Source organism: Neofelis nebulosa, chromosome 3, assembly GCF_028018385.1.
Source record: "Neofelis nebulosa isolate mNeoNeb1 chromosome 3, mNeoNeb1.pri, whole genome shotgun sequence".
In the NCBI taxonomy this organism is placed as follows: domain Eukaryota; kingdom Metazoa; phylum Chordata; class Mammalia; order Carnivora; family Felidae; genus Neofelis; species Neofelis nebulosa.
This window is the reverse complement of record NC_080784.1, coordinates 86,777,636-86,804,982: the sequence shown is the minus strand read 5'-3', so window position 1 is coordinate 86,804,982 and position 27,347 is coordinate 86,777,636. Positions and strand designations below refer to the sequence as shown.

Genomic DNA, 27,347 nt, shown 5'->3' with positions numbered 1-27,347 from the left:
CCAGAATCAGGTTTGATATTTACTGCGTGTCTTCTGAAAGAAGGCATAGAGCAGTAGCAGGCTGGAATAAGTCCTTCTCTGTTAAGAATTAACAAACATTGCCCTCAGAATAAGTGTTCTCTGTGTTGGGAGAAAATAAGGTAGTGATGAATATAATCCCCCAGGTGTCCTGATTCTCCAGGAGGTTTGGTGTTCACACGCTGGGAGCTGCTCTGCATCACATAAAAGCTTATTTTTTTCCCATGTACTTGAAAAATAAGGTTTCAAGGAAAAAATGGCACCCTTCTGTCCACTGGTACCAATGCTTATCTTCCTGAAAATAAGACATCATTTCCAATCACTCCTGTATTATGCAAGAGAACCGTAGGGGAGATGGTCAGCCAGACTGGCTGACTTACATTATCTTTCCATCTCCTCAGAATCAAGGTTTCTTAGGGCAGGACTGGGGCACTGCCTACATATTCCCTATCATAATCTTAGTGGGCAAGTTAATCTGATTTCAAATGCAGAGTGTTTTCAATAAGGAAATGTGTTTTTTGTATGAGTTCCTTGCTTTATCTCTGGCCTAACAAGAATTTCTGAGGAGATAAACTTCTGATTTGGCTTAAGTCTTCCCTCTTAGGAGGGGCTTCTATTGTGAGAATGGCCGGCCTGAGGGTCAGTTTCTTCAGAGGCTGTGCAGTATTATTAACAACAGCTAGAATGTATTGACTTCTTCCTACGTGCCGGGCATTGTGCTAAGCAATTACATGTTACATATGTCATCTTCACAACGACATTCTGAAGTAGGTGTATGATTATCCCAACGGCTGCTACACATTTTATAGGTGAAGTCAATTTGTCCAAAGTCAAGTACACAGAGGGGGCAGAAACGGAATCCCTACCCAAGCCAGTGATACTGACAATCATGCCATTCGGGAACGACAGATCTGCCATATTTTCATGTGGCTGCTAAGCTGTGCTCATAGACAACGCTTGGCCACCTTTGGGAACTAAGCATTCCAAGGCTACAATACAAATTCATCCATCTGGCTAAGTGACTTCTAAATCGTTCAGATATAACTGGCACTTTTGCCTTTTTGAGTTCTGGCTCCATAATGATAAATATACACGTGATGAGATCATTTCAGGGAAATTCCTTCTTCCCTCTCAGATGGGAAAGTTTAAACCATTATTTCTACGTGGGCTTGGTGGAGAATTCCCTGGAAGCTTGTATATTAAGTAAGATCAGATCGTTATGATTTCACTTTGCTTTTTATCTTTTTTTTAAAAGTTTATTTATTTTGAAAGAGAGCGAGAATCTTCAAGCAGGCTCCCCAACACCAGCGTGGGAGCCCAACATGGGAGCCTGAACTCATGAGATCATGACCTGAGTCAAAGTCAATGCCGAACCCGCGTAACCAACTGAGTCACCCAGGCTCCCCCGCTGTTATCTCTTCATCATTGGTTTTCTTTCCCTGTGACACTTCACCCAGGAGGGCAAAGATTTCCTCCAATTCCTCAAACTTCTTACTGATTGCATTAACAGTTCATTGGGTAATTCCTTACTAAGTGCCAAAAGAAGGGACGATGTAACTTTTGCATCAGTTTTACATTGGTTTGTGCCGGAAAGGATGCAAAATCTAGTGAACATTTATGTAGTTAACATTTATGTTGTTACAATCTGCAATTAGTACCACCTACAGAAAACCTTAAGCACTAAGCTTAAGGAGGTTTCAGGGAAAAATGTTGGACGCTGAATCCCCTTCATAAGGATTGTTTTGACTATTTAAGGCCCTTTAAAATTCTATTTGAATTTTAGGACTGTTTTTCTATTTCTGCAAAAAAACAAAACGCCATTGAGACTTTGACAGGGACAGCATTGGATGTGCAGATTACTTTGAGTGGTATGAACATTTTACAATATTTAGTTTTCTAATTCATGGCTATGGGATATTTTTCCATTCTTTGGTATCTTTAAAATTTCTTTTGGCAATGTTTTATACTTTTCAGTATACACATCTTTCATCTCCTTATATTTATTCCCAAATATTTTATTCTTTTTGGTGTTACTGTAAATTAGATCATTTTCTTAATTTCCTTTTCAGATTATCCACTGTTAGTGTAGAAAAGCAATTGTTTTTTTGTGTGCTGATTTTATATCTTGCAACTTTGCTGAATTCGTTTTTTAATGCTAACAGGGCTTAACCAACTGAGCCACCCAGGTGCCTCAAATCTTTGGGATTTTCTATATATTCGATCATATTATATGCAAACATAGATACTCAACTTCTTTCCTTCCAGTGTGGATGCCTTCTATCTCTTTTTCTTGCCTAACTGCTCTGGCCTGGACCCTGCAGTACTATGTTAAATAGAAGTGGTGAAAGTAAGCATTCTTGCCTTGTTCCTGATCTTAGAGAAAAAGCTTTCGGTTTTCACTATTGAGTATGATGTTAACTGTGGGTTTGTCATATGTGGGTTTTAATATGCTGAGGTAATTTCCTTCTATTTCTAGTTTGTTGAGTGTTTTTATCACGAAAGTGTGTAGCATTCTGTCAAGTGCTTTTTCTGTGTCAAGATGGTCCTTTATTTTTATCCTTTGTTCTATTAATGTGGTATACCACATGTTGAAATCTATGACACATTTTAAGTTAAATTTATATACGGTGCAAGGTAAAGCTTGGTGTTCATTTTTCCCCAAGATTTTTGTGATCAATTTCTTGTACTATATTCCTAAAAAAAATTAATGTTTATTTATTTTTGAGAGAGGCAGAGAGAGAGAGAGAGACAGAGCACAAGTGGGGGAGAGGCAGAGAGACGGGGAGACACAGAATATGAAGCAAGCTCCAGGCTCTGAGCTGTCAGCACAGAGCTTGATGCGGGGCTCAATGCGGGGCTCCAACTCAAGAATCCTGAGATCATAACCTGAGCCGAAGTCAGATGCTCAACTGACTGAGCCACCCAGGCGCCCCCATTCCCTTATTTTTAAATATCTATATTGACCTCCATTTTCCTGACTGGTCTCACTAAAGACAGGCTGTACTAAAACTGAGGAGGAATTTGAACGCATGGCTAAAGTGAACTTCTTTTAACATATGTGGATTTTTTTATGGTGTGCATAAGAATACTTGCTTAGATAAATTGCTGGAAAATAAATGATCTGTCTCTTTATCAATAAAGTAATGATAATAATACTTTTTCTTGCAGCCTGTAATGAGATTTGGTAATATTTATGCATATATACACATACGCACGCATGCACATATACACACACGACACTTCCCTTCACAGTGTGTCTGACACATGCTATGCTGGCTGATGCACTGCTATTATTGTATTTAATAAATTTACTCACAACCTGCTTTATTCATTTTCCATTAAGCCTCTTGACTTCTCCCTTCTTTGCCCATTAATGTGCTGGCAGACAAGGGGTGCCCTTTCTTTCCCTGTCACTACCCCGCTGTCTCTGAAACGTTCTGTTTCTTCAGGGTTACAGGATACAGGTTGATGCATCAACATTTCATAAAGAGCTCATCTGCCATGTGACAGCCTCATCCCTACTGCTTGTATAAGTGTCACCCTGTTACAAGATAGTCCAACACAAGAGTCAGAGGAAACTAGAGAACAGGGCTCGGATGGAAACATAAAGTCTAGTTTAGAGGTCAAGCTACAGAACACAGCAAAGTAGGGAATCCTTCACTCTGGAAGGGATTGGGGAGGGCAGAAGTAGAAACAGTTTCTTACACATGTCCTTTTAAAAGAAAGAAGCATTAAAATTCTTTTTATGTTTATTTGGGGGGAGGGAGGGGCAGAGAGAGAGAGAGGGAGACACAGAATCCAAAGCAGGCTCCAGGCTCTGAGCTGTCAGCACAGAGCCTGACGTGGGGGTCGAACTCATGAACCGTGAGATCGTGACCTGAGCCGAAGCTGGACGCTTAACTGATTGGGCCACTCAGGAGCCCCAAGAAAGAAACATTTTAAATAGGGACTTAGTCGAAATATAAGTCCTTAAGAAGAGCATATGCAAAATGTAAGGTAAATAAATAGTTCAGTGCTAGAGACTAGACACTGCTAAGAGCACATTTGGTCTGTGTGTGCAGGCATCATGTTACATCAATCTGTTCTACAACCACAATCAATTTAAATTTTTTACTATGGTTGTCATTTCTGACCATTCTGACCATCTGCTTCCCCCATAAAGCACATGGAAAATCCTGCTTATAAAACTTCAAGACTGCCAAGTCATTTGTTCAGAAGAAGCCCTGGTTGTCCCCACCTCTTCCAACAAATAGTGCATAATTCACCTTTGGTGGGTGTGAGAATAGGTCATGACCTGGTGTTTTGGGGCAGGAGGGAAGGACTCAAAGTGGTGGCACACATAAGCCCTCAAAAACTGCTAGATTCATCTTAGCTAAAGAAAAGAGGCCTGATGTTTTCATCCAGAGCATGAGTTGATGTCCCAATAAATTACTGAAATTCACAGTAATTGAGATGGATGTGCCTTCCTGGAAAACCTAATGGATTCTATCTAAAGCCCATAATGGCAAGAGCAGTAGTCCAGTCATATGTTATAAGATCATAACCTAACCCATTTCTCTGGCTCACAGAATGCAACTTCTAGCTCTTGTGTTCAGAGCAAAAACTAGAATTTTAATTAATATTTGGTCATGCAATGGGAATTCCTTGCCATTAGTTTAGGGTGGAAATAAAGGAGAAACAAGTGATGTAATGTGATACAATGATTAGAAAGATATATTTGATTATTCAGATGACCAAAATATATCCTCAGATATATTTCATCTTCATCCACAGTTTCTTTTTCTTTTTTTAATTTTTTTTCAATGTTTATTGGTTGTTGTTTTTTTAAGAGAGAGAGAGACAGAGTATGAGTGGGGAAGGGACAGAAAGAGAGGGAGACACAGAATCTGAAGCAGGCTCCAGGCTCTGAGCTGTCAGCACAGAGCCTGATGCGGGGCTTGAACTCACGGACTGCGAGATCATGACCTGAGCTGAAGTCAGAAGCTCAACCGACTGAGCCACCCAGGCGCCCCCATCCAGAGTTTCTAAAAACACTTTCAAGCCATAAAAGTGAACTGGGTGTCTTGTTATTAATGAAGGTGGCTTCTGGACCTCACCCAAGGGCAGGATGTCCAACCATGTGATTGGAGTGTTGGAATTTTCAGTCCCACCCTGACCTCCAGGGAAAGGAGAGGGGCTGGAGGTTGAATCAGCCAATGATCAATGACTTAGTCAGCCATGACTATGTCATGAAGCCTCCATAAAGACCCAGGAGTGCACCTTTTTGGTTCCTTTTTTTCTAACAGCTTCCACCCTTGGGGCACCAGAATGCTGTAAAACCAGGCCCCAAGCTCCATGAGGATAGATGCTCCTTTGTTTGGGACCTTGCCATATGTATCTCTTCATCTGGTTGTTGATCCGTATCCTTTAATACACTTTATCATATCCCTTAATAAAATGGTAAGTATACATGTTTCCCTGAGTTCTACGAGCTGTTCTAGCAAATTAATTGAACCAGCAGAGGAGGTTGTGGGAACCAAAAATCTGTGGCTGGTCGGTCAGAAGCACAGGTAAACAGCCTGGGTGTGTGCCTGGCATCTGAGGCGGTGGTGGGGGGGGGCTGTTCTGTGGGACTGAACCCTTAACCTGTGGGATCTGATTATATCTTCATGTAGATGGTGTCAGAATTGAGTTGAATTCTTGGACATGCTGATGGTGTCTCAGAATTGCTTGGTATTGTATGTGTGCAATCTCCCCCCGACCCTGCCGTTTGGAATTGGGTCAGAAAACCTTAAAGAGGCAAGCTGATCAACCAGGTAAGGGGGCATGGATGGGAAAAGGGAATAAGGGAAATGGATATTAAGGTGGGCCAGACATTCATCCTCTATTTCTGCCCCTCAGGGATAGAAACCACTGGTCTTCCTCTCTCTTGTGCCTCTTTTGTTTCATAACCAAGCAGATAAAGCCAGAAGAGCCTTAGAGTTTACTGATCACTCACTCACTCATTCAATCAACTAAGACAATGGACAGAAAACATTTAGCCTAGTTTCTGGTTCAGAGAAACCTTTAGTAACATGTAGGTTTTGATGGTGGTTAATGATAAAATTTGAGCTGCTGTTTATGTTGTTCGCAGGTAGATGAACTCATCTCACCTTCTTGTAAGTGAGGAGGCAGACAAGGAACCCATTGGCACACGCTGTTTGAATGGTACACGCTGTTACGTCAGTGTTGAGATCAGGTCTTCTAACTTCCTAAACAGCTCTTTCCAATGTTTATTTCCCCTTTACGAACACATTCTCCAACTTAAAAAAAAAAAGGAAGCCATATTCTCTTTGGATAAAAATACAAATCTTATCCTTCCTCATGAAAGTGTTGATACCTACATCCCCCCCATCATTTTGCCTTTGAGATCACTGTTATTTTTCCTGAATCCTCACTTGCCAAGAAGACTTTGTTGAATTTTAAGGTGGGTATTTTAAAAAATGATTTGCATTTTGGTGTTTTCCAGAAATAAAATGAAATCATTACCTTATGGGGTATTTCTCTAGGCTCACTACCCCTTACCACTTATCATTGGTTCAAAAGGTTGAAATCTCTAAATGCTTTATCTGGGTTTGGTACCTCTTTAAAACTCTCATGCTATTTTGAAGCAGATTTTCTTGGGGGAGGTGGTGGGGATGGGGGTAGACACTAAAAAAAAATGCTACAAAAGTGCAGGAATAATATAGTAACCTAAGCTGCTTTGTCTCCATCACCAAGCATTGATACTGATTTTCAGGTGCCTGCCAATGTTACCTACTCAGAGAAGCTATCCTTGTCTGTCTTCTAATTGCCCCAGTCACTCTCTAACACCTTACCTGGCCTTATTTTAATTTTATTTTTAATAGTCTTATCTTAACATAATATTCTTATGTTCTTCTGTCTTGTTCAATAGAAAGCAATCCCGATGAAGTCAGAGACTGCATCACCATAAGATTCCCCAGCACAGAAATAAGGGTCTGAGTTATACCAGGGTCTGAATAAATATTCACACAGCAAATCATGTTATATTTAAGTCTGTCTCTTCAGTAAAAGCAAAACCAACAAAACCACATTCGTTCCCTTTGTGCCTCATTTTTAGTTTTATCCTTCCAACAAAGCAACTACTAACACAATTTAACATGAATCTTTACAGTACATCTTATACAAATGTGTGTGTGTGTACGTGTGTGTGCACGCATATATCGATGCAGGTAATAAATAAATCCACAAATAAATTAGGCGCTATTTTGTGTATTAAATTTTTTACACAAATGAAAGCTTGCTGTGTTATTTTTCAACTTTTTAAAATTTTTATTTATTTTTTATAATTTTAATTTTAATTTTTTTTTTTGAGACAGAGACAGAGCATGAGCAGGGGAGGGGCAGATAGAGAGGGAGACACAGAATCAGAAGCAGGTTCCAGGCTCTGAGCTGTCAGCACAGAGCCCGATGCGGGGCTCGAACTCACAGACTGTGAGACCATGACCTGAGCCGAGGCTGGACGCTCAACTGACTGAGCCATCCAGGTGCCCCTCAACTTTTTTTAAATCTTGCTTTTCAGATTTAATCACATTCTGTATTTAATTCTTTTTTGCCGCTGTTAACTAGTTCATTTAAACACAAGCTGTATTTTATTTGTCCTTTTCCAAAATGAAAGACATTTACGTTATTTATAATTTCTGACTTGTATGTATCTTCTAGCAAATTCTCCAAAAATGTTAGTTTCCTTTCCTTTCCTTCTTTTCGGAGTAAGAATACATGATCACTTCCTTCTCTAGGGAAGAGGCATTTTAAGGGGTTTCATGTAGGTCCTAGTTACTATCATTTATTTTGGCTTCCAGAACATAAATATTAGAAGAATAAAAGAAATCTTTTTGAGGACCATTTTTTAATCAGTGGTCCCCAAAAAGATTGATTATAACAGCTATAATTATTTGTTGTATTTCATGATTATAGCAGGGGGCAATGAAGATGGGAGTGAAGGTGGGTAACAGCACCGATAGAAAATGGTAGACTTGGGGGCGCCTGGGTGGCTCAGTCGGTTAAGCGGCCGACTTCAGCTCAGGTCACGATCTCGTGGTCCGTGAGTTCGAGCCCCGCGTCAGGCTCTGGGCTGATGGCTCGGAGCCTGGAGCCTGCTTCCGATTCTGTGTCTCCCTCTCTCTCTGCCCCTCCCCCGTTCATGCTCTCTCTCTGTCCCAAAAATAAATTAAAAACGTTAAAAAAAAATTAAAAAAAAAAAAGAAAATGGTAGACTTGGCCCAGAATTGTTCTAACACCCTTTTTCACAATTATAACTATTATTGTTCTCTCATCATCATCATTCATTACATTTGCTTTAGTTTGTAACATTCTGTTGAACATCTGAGTCCATATGACAGCAGGCTGCCTGAATCTCAGAAAGGCTAAGTTATTCCTTCAAGGTCCCCTGAAGAGCCAGTAGGTAGCTGAGCTAGGACTTGAACGTGGCTCTCCTGTTCTTGCCTGGGTGGGTTTTATGGTGCTTTATGAAGTCCTCGGTGTCGACTGTGAGAGGAACCTGGGGCACTGGGTGTGGTGGATGAAGATGGGGATGATGATGGAGGTGATGACAGTAACTGCCACAAAGGACAGCTGAAGCTGTTCCTTCCACACCCATCCTTCCCGTCCCTCCCACCCCACCCACCCCAGCATTTAGTGTAGCAATTATTCAGAGGCAGATGACTACTTAGTAGGGTAATGAATCTTTCTGAAACCATTTGTTAGACCCTCTCATTTACTTTACTAATCTGATCTTCATTTCCTTTGCTCATCTGATCTGTATTTCCTGGAAATCCAAAACAAGACAAAACAAAACAAGCATCTAGTAGCTACAATGAACTTTATAAAATGCCCCTTCCTAAGGTGGTATAGGAGGGAGGGAGGTAGACCAGAACTCCACCAGACTCTATGCTGGGTACTATTCATTTTCATTAGCCACCCCCCCCCCCCCGCCCCCGCAAACCAAAGAGTTTATCTCTTTATTACATTTGAATTGTCCTATATGTGCACTGGGTTTAAAAATGGGTTTTGCTACTAAAAACCCAAATAAAAAGAAGAAAATGGGTTTTTGCTACTAAACATCCAAATAAAGGATATGGCCAATTCCAGCCCCCCACAAAATGGCAGTTTGCATCCTGCTAACTTGGTCTCTAGTAAGTGGGGTAGGGACTCTTGAGTGATTTTCTTCTGGGCTCCCACAGGTTCCTTCCCACTGGGAGGAGGTGTGCCCAGAGGTTGGAGAGTAGTGCTGCCCCCCACAATCCCTTTTCTGAAGAGTGCCTGTAATCCACAATTTCTGACACCTGATTAATATCAATGCCTTATTTCATTATTTAAATATTCCACCCATGTATTTTTGGTTTTTTTTCTCTTAACTAGAACAGACTTACATCTCCAAGGACAGGGGTTTATTTTGCATAGACATGGCCAAACCTTCATCCCCAGTGCTAAACTCATAAAAGAAATAAAATGGTTACCACCTCCATGTATGAAACAAAAGAATGGGAATGGGAAGACATCAATAAATAATGTTGGTGTTTTAAAGGCTAAAAATACTGGGGAGGGAGACTCCTACTCTTCTTATTTCAGAGCTGCATGGAGAATATCATAACAAGGAGTCAAGCAGGACCACAGAATAAGCTAAGAAAAACAAGATCTAGACTACACGGTATGTAAGGTAAGTGTTTCATTTACTTTAATGGGCCAAGAATCTTATTCCTGCTCTTCCCAACCCCTTCACCTTAGCAGGTATTTCCTAAGAGCATTTTCTAGTTTCTTTTTTCTCTTTAATGGTTTCAGAATTATGCTCAGCACCTCTCTGAGGGGCCACCTATGTGGAATTCTGTCTCTGTGGCTGGCATGGGTGGGGGTGTGGCTACGACAGCTATTCTGCCAGAGGCTTGCTAAACTTAAAAATGAAGAGATGAGAAGAATTCAAAAGGTACAACTTCTAGATGGACCATGATGACTGGGTGAACATATCCATGATAAACACAGAATTAGAAAAATGAGCTAAAACCCAGCAATTTTCCAATATTAAGGAAAATTGAAGACCGAAGCATTTGATCCTCGGATCCCCGAACATGTGTTCAAATGGCCAAATCCTCTGAACAAGTCCATTGGGAGCTTGTGGAATTTAATGTGGGGGTTAAGGTCTTAGCATTTCCTGCACCAGCCTGAGAGTGACCATTCATTCCCCCATCTCTCCGTAAACTAACGAAAGCTACATAAATCTCTTATGTAGACAAAGCCTTTAGCAGATCTGGCAAATGAGACTATTCAGAAGAAAAAAATAGCACTTGGCAAAGTAACTTCTACTTTGTACACATCTGTTTTACATCTGTCAGAATCTAAATTTCTTCAAAGGAGGGGCAATTTCATCCTAGTTCAAGACAGGCATTAATAGATATTATACCAAATCACTGACATCATTGGCAAAGTGGCTTTGTTTAACTGATGAAACTGACTCCTAGATTAACTCCCGGTGAGGTCTTCTAGATTATTTTCAGAGTGCTTTGTGGTGTCTTTTCTCCCTTGTTACACTTAGTATCTTTTGCCATCCCTACATTACAGATAGTCATTTCAATATGTGGCCCACGTGCATTCTGAATTTTGATTTTTTTTTTAAGGACATGCTACTTCAATTGGGAAAGATTATTGATGCCTATAAAGTTCCCCTGCCTGCTCCTCCTCCACTTTTTTTAAACCCCATAGTTGGCCTAAATATTTGTCCAGGACAGAGCTCCTGCCTAACCCCCTTTTATTGCTGCATGCTGTGTTTATCATTTTGCCAGTGTTCCCCAGTAGTACATAATGAATGAACATTTTGAACTTGTACTTTTGAAGAGTCTGCAACCACAAGCATAGACAGTGTTCCAAACAAGAGGTGCTCTATCACTGGACAGATCTTACCATGTAGTCTTCAATGTTTATTTTTTTCCTGCTTGCAAATAATTTACATGACTTTGCCACAGAAAAACAGCTGCCTCACACTATTGCCGAAGTCTCTTGTAACACGGGATGCTTTGCCAATAATGGTAAATGATGGTGCAGAGTGGTTAAAAATCCATAAATCCCCAAATCACAGAGAACCCACTCATCTGGTGCTGAGCTGAGTTTCCATGGATACCAAGGGCCTGTCTTCAATTTTGAGAACTCTCTTTCACTCTGCAAGCCAGGAAAAAAGCAGCAGGGGTCCTTGAACTAGAACTGTACCTTTGCAGACCCTGAAGATCCTGTTCTTTAACCCACTGGAGACTAAGCCTCAGGCCACCTTCAATTTTCTGATGAAGATTCTCTTATAAGAGGAAATCTCCTGGAGAGAGGGTTTGTAGGCAGCATGAGAGCTGGTTAAGATTTCTGAGACTGAATATTTCCCCCTCAAAACTTTGACTGTCATTCCAGCATCAGAGGTGAGTATATTTTTCCATTTTATGGCTTGCCTTTTTATAGATAGGGTTTTTCTAAGAGGAGGATGCATATTTAGGCACAGAGGGAATCTTGGAAGTAGAAGGCAAGCATGTCATAAGCAGAGACACGCATCAATGTGAAGGCAAAGTCCCAACAGTAAGACTCGAAGGATAAAAACAGTCAGCCTTAAGAAATTAGCTGTGTACACCATGAGAGCTCAGTCAGGGTTCCATTTGTTCCATTACTGTTAACGTTCAACAAGGTAAGAAGATTTAAAAAAGAAACATTTCCTGCCATTATTATCTCCTTCCAAGTACAGTTGGTCCTTGAACGATACAGGGGATAGGTCACTGACCCCCCACACAGTTGAAAATCTGAATATAACTTTTGACTGCCCCCAAACTTAACTTTGCATAGCCTATTGGTGATTGGAAGCTTTGCCAATAACATAAACAGTTGGTTAATACACATTTTGTGTGTTATATGTATCATAGACTATATTCTTATGATAAAGCCAGAGAAATGTCATAAAGAAAATCATAAGGAAAATTTATCTATCTCTATCTATTTATTTTTGAGAGAGAGACAGAATGTGAGCAGGGGAGGGGCAGGGAGAGAGGGAGACACAGAATGTGAGGAAGGCTCCAGGTTCTGAGCTGTCAGCACAGAGCCTGACATGGGGCCTGAACCCACGGACCACGAGATCATGACCTGAGCCGAAGTTGGACGCTTAACCGACTGAGCCACCCATGTGCCCCAGGAAAATATATTTATAATAATGTACTGTATTTATTGAAAAATATCTGCATGTAAGTGGACCCACACATCTCAAACCCATGTTGTTCAAGGGTGAACTGTATTAAGCTCCCCAAACATATTTTCTACACCATATCTTGGACAAAAGATAATGATGCTTAGTAGTTACTGACTAATTAGTACTCTGCTGCAGATCTTAGCTGCTATAAATCCAAAGGAACTATAAAATGTAACCTTGCTGCCTTAGCCTTTTCAGCAGTTAATTTTATGACACCAAACACCTCTTTCCTCAATAAAGTTATATAGTTGAGAAAACCTACTGTGATTCTTTCCAAATTCGTCTTTCGCTCTACCGGATCAAGGACTTCCTTCAGTATCTCAAAATTGTTAAAGTATTTTCTCTACAGAGAACACTTCCTTTTCCCATGAGGTGATTCAATGGTTATTGCTCATCTTCAAAATGTAAATGAATGCCTGTAACATTCATTTGTTGTTAAAATGTAAATGAATGCCTGTAACATTCAGTGTGTTGGTCACGTATCAGGTCTATAGTCTTTCATGAGCAAGGAAACAATTATTTCAATAATAAAAAGGCTATGGTCTCTGGCTCATATAGCAATGTTGGCTGCCAGGTAAACCTCCAACAAGATCACAAGGTAGGACTGAATAAAGACATACCTAGATTTTCTACTGATTTTCTTTTGGGATTGGGATCAGTGTCTCGGGGGCTAGTAGGTGTGGATAGACATTGGAGGATTTATGAATAAGGATCCACCCAAGGACCAATCACACAAAATGGTGCCAAAGTGTTCACTTGGGAAATTTTAAAGGCCGAGTCAATAAGAAATAGGTGAAGCTAGCTGCATTGAAGACAATGTTCCAACTCTGGTGCTCCTGAAGAAAAATTAGTACGTGGCTAGAGACATAATTTAAATGGATCATAGGGATAAGACAACAGAGGATGTGTGAGTTGTCCCAGGTCTGTCCTCCTTAGGCAGGTGTTTTAGGGTAGCAGCACAAGTTTTCAAACTCTGATTTTAGAAAGAACCACCTAAGAAGTCTGATGACAATTCCACTGCAGGGTATTTACCCAAAGAAAATGAAAACGCACAAATTTGAAAAGGTATATGCATCCGTATGGTTATAGCAGCGTCATTTACAATAGTTGAGATAAAGAAGCAATCTAAGTGTCCATTGATAGACAAATGCATAAGGAAGATGTGGTGAGTATATATACCATGGAATATTATACAGCCATAAAAAGGATGAGATCGTGCCATTTGTGACAACATAGATGGCTCTAGAGGGTATTATGTTAAGTGAAACAAGTCAGACTGAGAAAGACAAATACCATATGGTTTCACTCATGTGGAATCCAAAAATAACCAAATGAATAAACAAACAAAAAGCAGAATCAGACCTATAAATACTGAGGGGAGAGGGGAGTGGGGGTTGGGCAAAATGGGTGAAGGGGAGAAAGAGATACAGGCTTCCAGTTACGGAATGGATACATCATGGGACTAAAAGGCACGGCGTAAGGAATACAGTCGGTGATATTGCAATAGTGTTATGAGTGACAGGTGGTAGCTCCACTTGTGAACACAGCATAGTGTATAAACTTGTCAACTCACTATGTTGTACACCTTAAATGAATAAAACATTGCATGCCAACTATACTAAGAAAAAAAAAGAATGACAGTTCTTAGCCCACGCCTGAAAATCATGATTTGTTAGATCTGGGGCGGGGGGCAGGAATCTGCATTGCAACTGGAGCCCAGGAGGATGTTTAGACCAGAGCTGAGAAACTCCAGTTTGCTGGAAGGAGCCTGGGCTTTGGGGACAGTGACAGAACTGTCATCAAGCCTGCCATTTACTCAAGCTGTGACTTCTGATGAGGTTCCTTGACCAGTCTCCACTTCAGCTTCTCATGTCAAAGAGTGATAATGATTGTGGAGGTTAAATAAAATACCTTAAAAGTGCAAGGTCCACGGCACATGACAAATACTCAATAATGTCTGAGTTCCCTCTATCTCTTCCACTTTATTTATTTTTTTTAATGTGTATTTATTTTTGAGACAGAGAGAGACAGAGCATGAACAGGGGAGGGGCAGAGAGAGAGGGAGACACAGAATCGGAAGCAGGCTCCAGGCTCTGAGCCATCAGCCCAGAGCCCGACGCGGGGCTTGAACTCACAGACTGCGAGATCGTGACCTGAGCCGAAGTCTGACGCTTAACCGACTGAGCCACCCAGGCGCCCCTATCTCTTCCACTTTAGATGACGTGAGAACATTTTTTAATGCCTTTATGGACCAGACACTTTTCCAAGGTGTTTGATTACATTTAATTCCATGAGGTGTTCTTTTTTTTTTTAATGTTTATTTTTGAGAGAGAGAGAGATAGAGAGAGAGCAAGTGCCTGAGCAGGAGAGGGGCAGAGAGACAGGGAGACACAGAATCCGAAGCAGGCTCCAGGCTCTGAGCTGTCAGTACAGAGCCCGACGCGGCGCTTGAGCCCACCAACTGTGAGATCATGACCTCAGCCGAAGTCGAACACTTAACTGACTGAGTCACTCAGGTGTCCCTGAGGTGGGTGTTCTTATTACTTCCATTTTGTAGGTGAGGGAATGGAGGCATTAAGATGTTGAGCAATTTGCTCAAGACTGCGCCTTGACTTAGGTCTACTACTGAGAACTTACGTTATTTCCGGGGGTATAAATTAGGGACAGGAAACTTGAAAACCTCTCTCTACTAATAAAGACCCACCTTTCACTTCCCAGTGCCTCTACCATTTGGTCGTGCTCCCTGATGCCTCACCAGCTGGAGATGACACTTGCACTCAGTGTGGACACAGGAGCACACAACTGCAATCTGGCTGTAAAGTGTGTCCTTTTTATTAGAGGGCACAGGTGCTAGGGACATCCTATCTAAAACCAAGGACTGCTTTACTTGTCGGGGTACATTTCCTTTCTCCAGATATTAGAGAGTCTTTAGGTCCATTAAAGAAACAATGATATATAAATTTGTCTGGCATGTTGTTCCCTCTCTGACAAGCTAAGTTGGAACTAGTTTCATTTTCAGGAGTAATAAATAGACAGTCACGAGCAGAAACTTCAAGTATCCCTGCTGAGACGTAGTTAACTACTGTGACATAAAGTTGATGGTACTGATTCACGAGCATAGGTGTACCGGCACGTGTATGTGCCATATAAACACACAGATGTGTACGTGTGTGTAGGTACTGCTTGAGGCACACATGCGCACTCCGTGACATGCAGGTAAGAATGTGTGTATATGTGTGCGTGCTCCTGGCCTCCATCTGTGCACACACATGCATGCTTCTACCTATGACACCAAACAGATATTAAACTTTGATTTTCAAATCCAATTTTCTAATTAACTCCTTATCGAAACAACAGCGACAGTATTACGACGGCATTATTTTCCTTAAACAATTCATCCCATTGTTCCTGTTGCACAGCAGGAATTTAAGTGCAGCCAACACTTTCTTGCGCTGACAGCTCTGATTAAGGCATAAGTCCTTATGTATATAAATGATGTTGGATAATTTATATATTTTTGAATACACTTTCGTTTATAAATCTCCTGTTTCTCCCTGCTATGAACATTAGTTACCAGTTACTAACTGTGTATGTTGTTGCTTGATAGGCACATATACAGTTACCAATAGGTATTATTTTATTTTTTTAAGTTTATTTATTTATTGTTGAGAGAGATAGAGAGTGAGCAGGGGAAGTGGGGGAGACAGAAAGAGGGATACAGAGAATCCCAAGCAGGCTCCGCACTGTCCGCGCAGAGCCTGATGCGGGGCTCCAACTCACAAACTGAGATCATGACCTGAGCTGAAACCAAGAGTTGGAAGCTTAACCGACTGAGCCACACAGGTGCCCCCCAACAGGTATTATTTTAATGAGACCTAATGGGACAATTCAAAGCTGTGATTGTCCTTTAGACATCAGTGCCTATGAAGGAAGCACTGTTTGCCCTGAAATGGTCCCTAAATTTGCGGTTGCAAAGCTGGGGTGAGCTGCTGGGAACACGCTTTGCGGTGAGGGGCTGTCATGACTCAGGTCTAGCCAGTTAACACCATAAGGGAATGAGGCCCAGGATTTCTGCTGCTTCCAACTCTTTCAAGTTGGAAATGCAGATTTATGTGTAAAGCCTTGCCATATTTAAATGCTAGCTACTAACTAAAGCATTGCCAGACGCATTTTCAGGACCAAAAGACTCATCTGCAGGCAAGAGGAGTCATATGTGACAACAGTTTGCTACCTCTGCCCACAGTAATTCCTGGGAATTCCTAGGCATCTATTCCTTAATGGTTTTGGATGATGAGCCAAGGCCCTAGGGATTTGGTGGTGGTGGTGTGTGAGTGCGTGTGCACAGGTGGATGTGTGTGTACATGTGTGCAGGGGTGTGTGTGCAGGAAACCTTGCTTGATCCCCACCTTGGTGGGTGCTCTATGGGAACCCTCTGGAGTGAGGAGGATGGATGGTCTTCCCACTATCCTGGCACAGTGACTTAACCAGACCAAGTGGAATGTGACCTAGCTGATCATAACACAGAAGGGGAGGAGAATTTGGCTAACTCACTTAGCCACAATACATTTTCTTCAGAAGAAGAAAGAAATTTCCCTGCAAATTTCTCCCAAAGGGAGGGAGCACAGTGAGGACCACCCCGGAAAAAGCCAGTGAGCTAGAGATTTCTGGATTTTAAAGGTCTGCCAGTGGATTTTCTATGTGGGGATGTGGCACCCATTTGCTGAAATCTCAGAGGTTTGTAGAACGGGGACTTTCAATTTTTTTGTTCTAAGCTGTTCCCTGACTTAGCAAATCTGAAATTACTAGCTTATCCACAGATCATCTATCCGCATGTCTGCATGCTGAAGACACTCTCTAAGGTTGTTTGTAGGGCTGCAGGCTGTTGAATACAATACAGAGCCATGTGCAGAAAGACATAATTATGACTTTCTAGGAACTGACACTAATGGACTGTTGATTGATTGATGGGCTGCCTAGTGATGATCCTGATAACCTGAGTGGTTTCTCTGCAAATGGTGCTAGAAGGGCAGTCATTGTTTTATATGAGATCATGGTAATAAAGAATGCAGTTTATAACTCAGTAGTACTCAGATGATCAATTAGCAAAAAGAGAACTACAAGGGAGCGTGCAGTTCTGGCTCAGGAAGTAGAGTAATTCAGTTTTCATCTCCATAGGCGATTGGTTTAGGCTACAACCTAGAGCTATCAGGCCTTGGGGTCTATCTGAGAAAGGTGCATTGTAGACATTTTTATAACATTAAGACATTTCAGTTGCACCATCAGGTTCTTGCGATATGTCTGCCCAATGTGTGTTCTCCTGGAGAGGTGGTATGTGGTGGGGAGAGGTCACATTTGTGGCTCACTGACAGCCAGGCACTGAATCAGGAGTTGCATGTGCCTAGATTCATTTCACCCTCACAAGAAACCTGTGGGGTGGATTTTGTTTGAACAATTTTAAAGATGAGGAAACTGAGGCCCAGGGATGTTACATGAGTTTGCCACAGCTATCACCTCGGTGGGCAGCCGGGATTTGCGCCTGATGTGCCTGATGCCAAAGTCATCTGGTTTCCCAGAGCCCATATTATCCCTCGTAGGTCAATATTATCACTCAGCGTGGGTCAATCTAAAATAGTAAGAGTAGCGCCAATGGTATCAAACAAAAAGTGAAGCGCTTCCTTGAAGCGGCGCTGGTTTCTGGGCATTTGGTTTTGTGTCATCTCCAGGCATCTGCAGAAAGTACTGCGTGGACAGGCGCTGGAGACTTTCTCCATCACGCTTCCCTTTGCTGCTGTTTCTGCCTCTTTGTCTCTCTGTTGCCTTTAATCCCCATTTCTGCTGTGCAGTCCAATGTCAATAATGATAAATAATAAATCATCAATCCATTTCCACGAGGCATTAGTCTCCCTCCTTCCTCGTGGCGGGGGACCAGTTTGGCATTTGTGCTTCTGTAGGGTCACAGAGTCATCCCAGAGGAATGAGCTACAGGGAGGCTCGCCCTGCTGGTGCTTGGGTCCATCTTGGAGATCCGTGGAAGAATATACATATTTTCTTCTTGTTAGCAGACAAAATACGAAAGGATATCACAATGCAGTCTCCTAACTATTGCTATTGATTCTTTAAAAATTCTTCAGCGTATTCATTCATTCCTTCAACTAATGCTTGTGGAGTCTAACTTTATGCCACAAACTGTGCTGGACTTTGGAACATGAAGATGAAAAGCCACAGTCCAAACCCTTTAAGGTCCTATAAATTCAGTGGGGTGAGGGTGACAGACGCTTTCTTAAGGAAGTGTAACAGACAGAACTGTTTGGAAGAAGATAATTCTAAAACAAGCACCACATTCTGCTTGGCATAGCGGAGAAGGCATCTCAGAGAATACAGCAGATGAGGTGTTCCTGAGGATACACAGGACTCGGTGGGTGAGGGAGCAACGTCGGGGGCAGCGTGTCTAGAACCACAAGCGGCTTGGAAATGCTCTGTGTAAAGTACCTGGTGGGAGTGGTTAAAAGCCAGAAAGAAGTATGCTGCTGCCAAATGCTTAATGATTTGTTTAGATTAGCCAGCTGGAGATTTTAACCCATAGGTGATAAAAATGTTTGCAGCAAAACAGTGACGAGATCAGATTTCTGTAGAGGACGATCCAGGAAGCAGGAGGAGGACACACTGGTGGATGTTGAGACTAGAAACAGGGAGTGAAACGGCAGCCGGGGAGAAAATCAAGGTAAGAGACAATAAGGTCTTGAGTTACAGTAGCGGCGGAGGGAAATGGCACAGGGAGATATTTAAAAAGCAGACTGAACATTTGGTGATCGTCTCACTACAGAGGGAAATAGAGTGTAAAGAATATAGGTAATCCCAATATACTGGCTTGAGCACTAGGAAGTAATGTCATTGTAAAAACTGCAGTCATTAATTTACATGATAGACCTATACACTCGTATATTGCAGATATAGCACAAATGTAGCATGCAAAAAGAAAACCCTCTTAACAGTTTGGTACCATACACATTAGCTGAAGCAAAGGATGCCATGCAAGGCCATACTTTTCATTGTGGTAGAAAATGCATTGTGGGCAGGGGGGATGCTAACACACAATGTATGTGGAATTAGTGATTTCAGTCTTCAATGGTATGTCAACGGATGCTTTTTGTTTTGTCTTACTTTTAACTTTAATTTTTATTTATTTAAAAAATTTTTATGTTATTTATTTTTGAGAGACAGAGGGGCGGGGGGCAGAGAGAGAAGGAGATGCAGAATCCAAAACAGGCTCCAGGCTCCACACTGTCAGTGCAGAGCCCAAAGCAGGGCTCGAACTCACAAACTGGGAGATCATGACCTGAGCCGAAGTCAGACGCTTAACTGACTGAGCCACCCCTAAATTTAATTTTTAAATCATTTTTTTTTCATTCCAAGAACATAGTTTAACAAGACAAATAGCACTTCATCTTTTAATCATTCTCTGGGAATTTCACTCTGCTATATTTTTTAATATCTGGCATTTCTTCTCTTTCTCTGAAAATTCCTATTTCTCACAGTATCTGTTTCAACAGTATCTGTTGCAATATTATCTCCTCTGTGAGGACACAAATGATAGCCTACAGAATTCTGTGCTCTGAGTTATCTTGGTTTCCCTGGAATTTCTTTTTGTTTTTACTTGTGGTCTCTGTCTCTTAGATTCTCATAATTGTCTAGCCATCCTTGCTCTCCATTCATACTTACCAAGGAGGCACTCTGATTGAGCATGCATGGATGGGCTTGCCAATGGCAAAGGGACCTTATTATGGGGCTAAGACCACCAGTAGATGGCTCAGGATGGGGGAGAAATCCGGGGGCCTAAATGTTCTATACATAGTCAATCACCAGATCTTCTTTTGAGCACCACTCCTTACCCCGATCTTCCTGGGCATCTGGTGCCCTACATCTTGAGCCTCCCCAGGATTCTGAGTGCTCAACTGCTTGTTTCTTATCAGCGTCTTCCGTAGGAGGCACTTCGATTCCGTCTTTCTCCACTTTGCCAGGAGAATTTCCACTCACTTGTCACCCAGAATTTGTTGACCTGTTGTCTGTTGTAATCTTTTCTCCATTCTTAGTGCCCACGTGGGCTTATATCTTTTATAAACCCTTTGGTGGGACTTTGTTAGGTAGCAGAGATAAACCTGTGGGTTCAATCTTCCATGTGTAACCAGAAATCCTGGGTTGACTCCAGATGGTTCCTTTACCAAAAAGACGAGTCCTGATGCCCTTGAGTTTTCAACCACTTCCTATGGGCATGTTTTAACTAGATTTTTAACTATGTACTATTAGTTTGGAACAAGGGAGCTTTCCTGGCATTTCTCTGCAATGAGCCAGTGTTAATTCTGTGGTTCAGTATTAGAAAGACAATTTGGCCAGGGCAGGGACTCGATTTAGCTCCTCTGTTTAAATTCTTCCTTTTGGGATAGCTATTACTGCTTGCCTCTGCTGCACAAGAATGTTATGAAGGCAGAACAGGATACTGTGGGTGAATTATGCTTTGAGATCTTAGGAAGAAGGCCAATCACTGAATTCAAGGAGTTCTTTTCTGTCAGGAGACAGCAGGCCTCAACTCCTTGAAAGAGGATATTATGATTTCTTACTCCTATTGCTTTAATAACAGAATAACATCAATTATTAAATTAAGGGTTCTTTGCAAAACATTTTTCTGCCTCATAATTTCATAGTAATAGAGAGGTAAATCTAATTTTTAGCATTCAGCCTGTTAACCAATCATACTTAGTAAAAATATCTGGCACCTAAATATTTTAATAACAAATAAAATAGAGTCAAGTTTTAAAATATTTAGATAAAATGGAGCTATTCTTAGGCGATCATCAGTTATTTCCTTTAAAATTACATGATGGATACATGAAAGGAGTCACACAGCGTAGTGTACCCTGGAATGGGGGTCCATTGAGGGAGATTTTCTTTCTTGATTTGGAACCAACAACTCTGAATGTGGTACTTGTGTCTCAGCACGTTCACTTGTTTGTTAAGTGGAAATGATACCACTTCTAAAGGATGTCACAGGGTTTTTTTTTTTTTTTTTTTACTACCTGAGAAGAGAAAATGATGCATGTGGTATCTACTGTAAAAATAAAAAGCATTATAATTATTTAAAAATCATACATGCAGTGATTGGAATTAAACACCAAACTGTATATTCATATACACATAAATACATAAATATAGACTTCATACCTACATCTATCAATTGAAGAAACACAATGTGTTTTTCGAAGTATTGCTTCTCATTGCCTCGCATCAATATTAAAGCAGAATGAAGAGCTTCGCATAATATTTTGGTTGACATGACGTGCCATCATAACTATCGTTTTAAAAATCACCACAAAAGTCTGTTAAACAACCAGGTGAGTAGTGCTTAAGAGCTTCTGTGAGCAGACAATTGTCACATTTTGAGTCCAGGGTGCACTGTGTAGAAGGTTCCTGGGGGCACCTGGGCTCTGGCAGTGTTTTTCCAGCCATCTACACTAACCATCTTCCCAAACGCTCATCTGATTCCAAGATGGGGAGGTGTTGCATTTCATAAGACCCTCTACAGTCTCAGGAAATATGGCAGAGGGGAGAGAGCTAGGGGGACACCGTGGTGCTGGAAGGAGGAGGGTAGCAAGAAGAGCTTGTAAGTAAGAAAGCAAGATCTTTTTTTTAAAAAAAATTTTTTTTTCAACGTTTTTAAATTTATTTTTGGGACAGAGAGAGACAGAGCATGAACGGGGGAGGGGCAGAGAGAGAGGGAGACACAGAATCGGAAGCAGGCTCCAGGCTCCGAGCCATCAGCCCAGAGCCTGACGCGGGGCTCGAACTCACGGACCGCGAGATTGTGACCTGGCTGAAGTCGGACGCTTAACCGACTGCGCCACCCAGGCGCCCCAAGAAAGCAAGATCTTGACTGAGCTTTCCTTAGTGAGACTTGGAAGGGTAGCAGGAGGGGGTATAACTTTAATCATAGAGTTATGGAACCGGAAAGGATCCTAGCAATCATCTGCTAGTACAAGTACATTTCCTCAATTGTCAATGAAAGTGCTGAGAGACTAAGTGACTTGCCCAAGGTGACACAGCTAATTGGAGGCCAAATCAGGACTAATGCCCGAATTTCCTGCCTCAAGCTAGTGGTGTTTCCCATATATCATCCTACCTCGCGTAGCTCCAGTAATGTCCTGGTAATTACTGATTTTCCCTCTGAACCACTGAATTTCATTTCTGAAATATTTTGATTTACAGAACTCTGAGACTCTCAACTTTCAGAGCCAATTCTTATGTCATCCAAAAGGCATTTTCAGCTGTTCCTGCTTTCTTAATCTCTGAATAATGGAATTTCCTCATGATATGCTTTAGAATTGAAATGCAAAGAGAAATGTTCTTTTATTTGCCCTTCATGGTACTCAAATATTGAAAAAGTGCTGACCTATCAATTGTGTTTCCTGCCATCGGCTGCCACCTCTTGCTGAGATCCACGTTCAGTGTGACAATGTCTGGCAAAATGCAGGTCTGCTCAACAGCCCTTTCCCCAGCACTCTTGGAACAGCTCCCCAAAGCCGGACAGCATTGGGGGAAATTAATCAAACTGGAAGTGGTGTTCTCAATGAGTAACTTAGAGCATCTGAGGCAATCTCCCAGAAATGGATGGATTTGGTCTGCTGGCTGAGTTACTTCATTTCAAGAAGACAAGTTTCTTCTGAGTGGACGGTGTGTGTCATGCCTAGGCTGAGTACTCCAAGGGGCAATATATCTGTGGTCTCAATGGATTAATTCTCTCACAGGCCGTTTGTAAACCTACAGGTCCTCCATACTCCCTGTCAGAGGCACCAGATGCACAAGACAGAAAAACCCTGGGAGCCTGGCCCTGAGTGGGCTTTCTTGGATTGGCGAATGTTTTTAATCAAGGAGAAATGTTATCGCGGAAAATCTGGTGGCTTGTGGACTGGACAGTTGCCATCTGGGTCACTTGGTGATCAAGGCTTGTGCTTATCACAAAGATCTTTCCTCTTCAGAACAGCTGTCTCTCTGCTGAAGCTGTTGTTGAGCTGGTGAGCTGGACGATTCAGAAACAAGGGGGTGATGTTGCTCCAGAGACCTGGCACATGATGAGACACGGCGATGACTGCGGGGAACAGTGTTGTAATCTACAAATGCTTTATTCTGTATAGAAGTAGTCCACTGTGGCTTAACTATTTCCTGAAGGAGAGATGACAGTGGGTCTAAATTCTTAAACGGTTGGCTGATTCTGCTGTCTGCCACAATGGAATATCCTCATAAATCAAAGCAGTCATCTTTCCAGGGCTAATGTGAATCTTATGGGCACCAAGGGAGATCATTTTCATTGCTGATTCCAGCCAGCATACTTATCCATAGTCTAGGGTAGCTTCTTTGCCATTCCAGGCTTTGATGCAAGTCAAAAAAGCAGACGTGGCTACTCACTCTTGTCCTCTCTCATAAACCCTGGAATACTTTAGCTAGATGTGTTTATTTCTGGATGCACCAGTATATTTTGCCATCACATAAAACCTGGAAATTGCTGCTTTGCAAATATAGCAGAGCGTAGTTGCACATTTGAAACAGAAATGTGGTGCTCATGCCAACCTTCCCTTTTTCTCTCAGTTGTCTTGACTCAGAGGTTCAAAATTGGGTTCCCTGGAAAAGTCTTGAATGTACATTCTGTCTTGTTTTCACATTCACGCTGTGGTCAGAGCAAGGCTAGGGGCATTTAAAACTTCTGAATACAGATGTCCTGAGTGCTTCATCAACTACTCCCTAAATAGTAGACAAAGAACTTTAAAAAATGAATGAATTTCACTTCTGGCCTAATATTAACAGAATATAGCTTGAGGAATGAAGAACCCTCAGAGAGGTTGATCCTGAGTTCCTCAAATCAGAGAAAGCTAATCATTCCAGAGACTCTACACAAGTCTCTGAATGAACTTTTTGGAAGTTTTCTTTTCCATAATTAGGATGGAGTATGTGTCCCTAGAGAGCTCCTGGTGATTGCAGTGGTAGCTGTTAATGGCTTTTTTTCTACAAATGGCTTCTTCCCCCTGCCCCCACCCCAGACTGCAGTTTCAGCTGGGCTTTAGCAAATTACTTTTGCCTCATGAATGCATTTTGAAGAGTATGAGCATATTTTTTTCCCAAAAAAAGGCTGACCTGTCTCTAGGTTCTATCTTTTAGAAATTTTTTTTTTTTAATTTATTTTTGGGACAGAGAGAGACAGAGCATGAACGGGGGAGGGTCAGAGAGAGAGGGAGACACAGAATCGGAAACAGGCTCCAGGCTCCGAGCCATCAGCCCAGAGCCTGACGCGGGGCTCGAACTCACGGACCGCGAGATCGTGACCTGGCTGAAGTCGGACGCTTAACCGACTGCGCCACCCAGGCGCCCCTAGAAATTTTTTTTTAATGTTTATTCATTTTTTTTTGAGGGGTGGGGAGAGAGAGGGAGCAAGCAGGGGAGGGACAGAGGGAGAAGGAGACACAAAATCTGAAGCAGGCTCCAGGCTCTGAGCTGTCAGCACAGAATCCAACACAAGGCTTGAACCCACAAACTGGAAGATCATGACCTGAGCCAAAGTCGGATGCTTAACCGACTGAGCCACCCAGGCGCCCCTTTAAAAAAAAAAAAAAAACAACAAAACAAACCTTTAATGTTCATTCATTTTTTTTGAGAGAGAGAGAGAGAAAGAGAAAGTGTCTAGGTTCTTTCAAAAGAGACCATAGTTTGGTACTCTTTGAGCTAAGAATATGGTTCTCCAGTGAAGATCATTAGGAGGTTTGGGAACTAATTCATTTGTACTGTCATGGGACTCTTCCTGCCTGCTTCTACTGAAGAGGTGTGGACAGCAAAGATGGGAGAAAGCCCTCTCCCACCTCTACCCACCCCTTTTCTCCCCACCTACCACTGGATGTACAAAGGATATGAAGGGGAACCTGTTCTATGATTCTTTTTATTAATTAATTTTTAAATTTATATCCAAGTTAGTTAGCATATAGTACAAAAATGATTTCAAGAGTAGATTCCTTAAGGCCCCTTACCCATTTATCCCATCCCCCTTCCCACAATCCCTCTAGCAACCCTCTGTTTGTTCACTATATTTAAGAGTCTCTTATCTTTTGTCTCCCTCCCTGTTTTTATATTATTTTTGCTTCCCTTCTCTTATGTCCATCTGTTTTGTATCTTAAATCCCTCATATGAGTGAAATCATATGATATTTGTCTTTCTCTGACTAATTTTGCTTAGTATAATACCTTCCAATCCCATCCATGTAGTTGCAAATGACAAGATTTCATTCTTTTTGATTGCCGAGTAATACTCCATTGTATGTATATACCACGTCTTCTTTATCCATTCATCCAAATGTTGATGGACATTTGGGCTCTTTCCATACTTTGGCTATTGTCGATAGCATTGCTATAAACATTGGGGTGCATATGCCCCTTTGAAAGAGCTCACCTGTATCCCTTGGATAAATACCTAGTAGTGCAATTGCTGGGTCATAGGGTAGTTCTATTTTTAATTTTTTGAGGAACCTCCATACTGTTTTCCAGAGTGGTTGCATCATTTGCATTCCCACCAGCACTGCAAAAGAGATCCTCTTTCTCTGCATCCTCGCCAACATCTGTTGTTGTCTGAGTTGCTAATATTAGCCATTGTGACAGGTGTAAGGTGGTATCTCATTGTGGTTTTGATTTGTATTTCCCTGATGATGAGTGATGTTGAGTGTTTTTTCATGTGTCAGTTGGCCATCTGGATGTCTTCTTTGGAGAAGTATCTATTTGTGTCTTTTGCACATTTCTTCACTGGATTATTTATTTTTTGGGTGTTGAGTTTGGTAAGTTCTTTATAGATTTTGGATACTAACCCTTTATCTGATATGTCGTTTGCAAATATCTTCTCCCATTCCGTTGGTTGCCTTTTAGTTTTGCTGATTGTCTCCTCTGTGCAGAAGCTTGATGAGGTCCCAATAGTTCATTTTTGCTTTTGTTTCCCTTGCCTCTGGAGATGTGTTAAGAAGTTGTTGAGGCCAAAATCAAGGAGGGTTTTGCCTGCTTTCTCCTCTAGGATTTTGATGGCTTCCTGTCTTACATTTAGGTCTTTCATTCATTTTGAGTTTATTTTTGTGTATGGTGTAAGAAAGTGGTCCAGGTTCATTTTTCTGCATGTCGCTGTCCAGTTTTTCCAGCACCATTTGCTGAAGAGACTGTCTTTATTCCATTGGATATTCTTTCCTGCTTTGTCAAAGATTAGTTGGCCATACGTTTGTGGGTCCACTTCTGGGTTCTCTATTCTGTTCCATTGATCTGGGTTCTCTATGTCTGTTTTTGTGCCGGTACCATACTGTCTTGATGATGACAGCTTTGTAATACAGCTTGAAGTCTGGGATTGTGATGCCTCCAGCTTTGGTTTTCTTTTTCAAGATTGCTTTGGTTATTAGGGGTCTTTTCTGGTTCCATACAAATTTCAGGATTGTTTGTTCTAGCTCTGTGAAGAATGCTGGTGTTATTTTGATAGGGATTGCTGAACCCGTTCTATGATTCTTGACCCCATCACCCACTTTGAGATAATAAAGAGGAGAGAGAAGGAGAGGAAGGTAGAGAACCTGTAAAGAGACTGTCTGAGGAGAGAGTATTGTCATGTTTAATGCCACTCCTCTTGCAAAAGGGGTGGGGAAGGGCTACCTCTCACAACCAAACCCACTGAGGGGTTACTGTAAGGGAACCACGCAGGGGATTCTGAAATATGTTCTTGTAGGTGGGACTCAAAGAGAACTGGCTTAAGCCTATGAAAACCTAAAGAAGACTATGGAGTCGGGTCTCTTTCCTGCTTGGAGTGTAGATAGAGGAGGCGGATGGCTTGCATGAGGTCAGAGGTCAGACACAGCTGCTGGTCTGGAGAGGACTGTCAGGGCAGGTGATGTGTGAGTGTCCTAGAGATGACCCCGTGGGAGAAAGAGCAGGACTGGGGACCTAGCTGAAAAGGCCTGGGGGGTAAGGGCACTTCCGCAGACTGAGGCTGCAAACAGACTGCTGGATGCATAGGGGCTGCGGGAAGCCTTGAG

The 27,347-nt window shown here is 41.8% G+C and overlaps 1 protein-coding gene across 3 annotated transcripts in view; it reads right to left on the bottom strand.

The window, feature by feature from the left end:
- RNF150 (ring finger protein 150) overlaps positions 1-27,347 on the bottom strand; it is a 291,172-nt gene that overhangs the window by 47,393 nt on the left and 216,432 nt on the right. Inside the window, exon 7 of one of the 3 annotated variants that reach the window (XM_058721309.1) lies at positions 15,895-18,941. The exons of the other annotated variants lie outside the window; for them this stretch is intronic. Within the exon in view, the coding sequence (XP_058577292.1) occupies positions 18,835-18,941 (107 nt within the window). The 3' untranslated portion in view covers positions 15,895-18,834. Of the gene's footprint in view, positions 1-15,894; positions 18,942-27,347 lie in introns of those variants that run through there. 3 annotated transcript variants of the gene reach the window in all.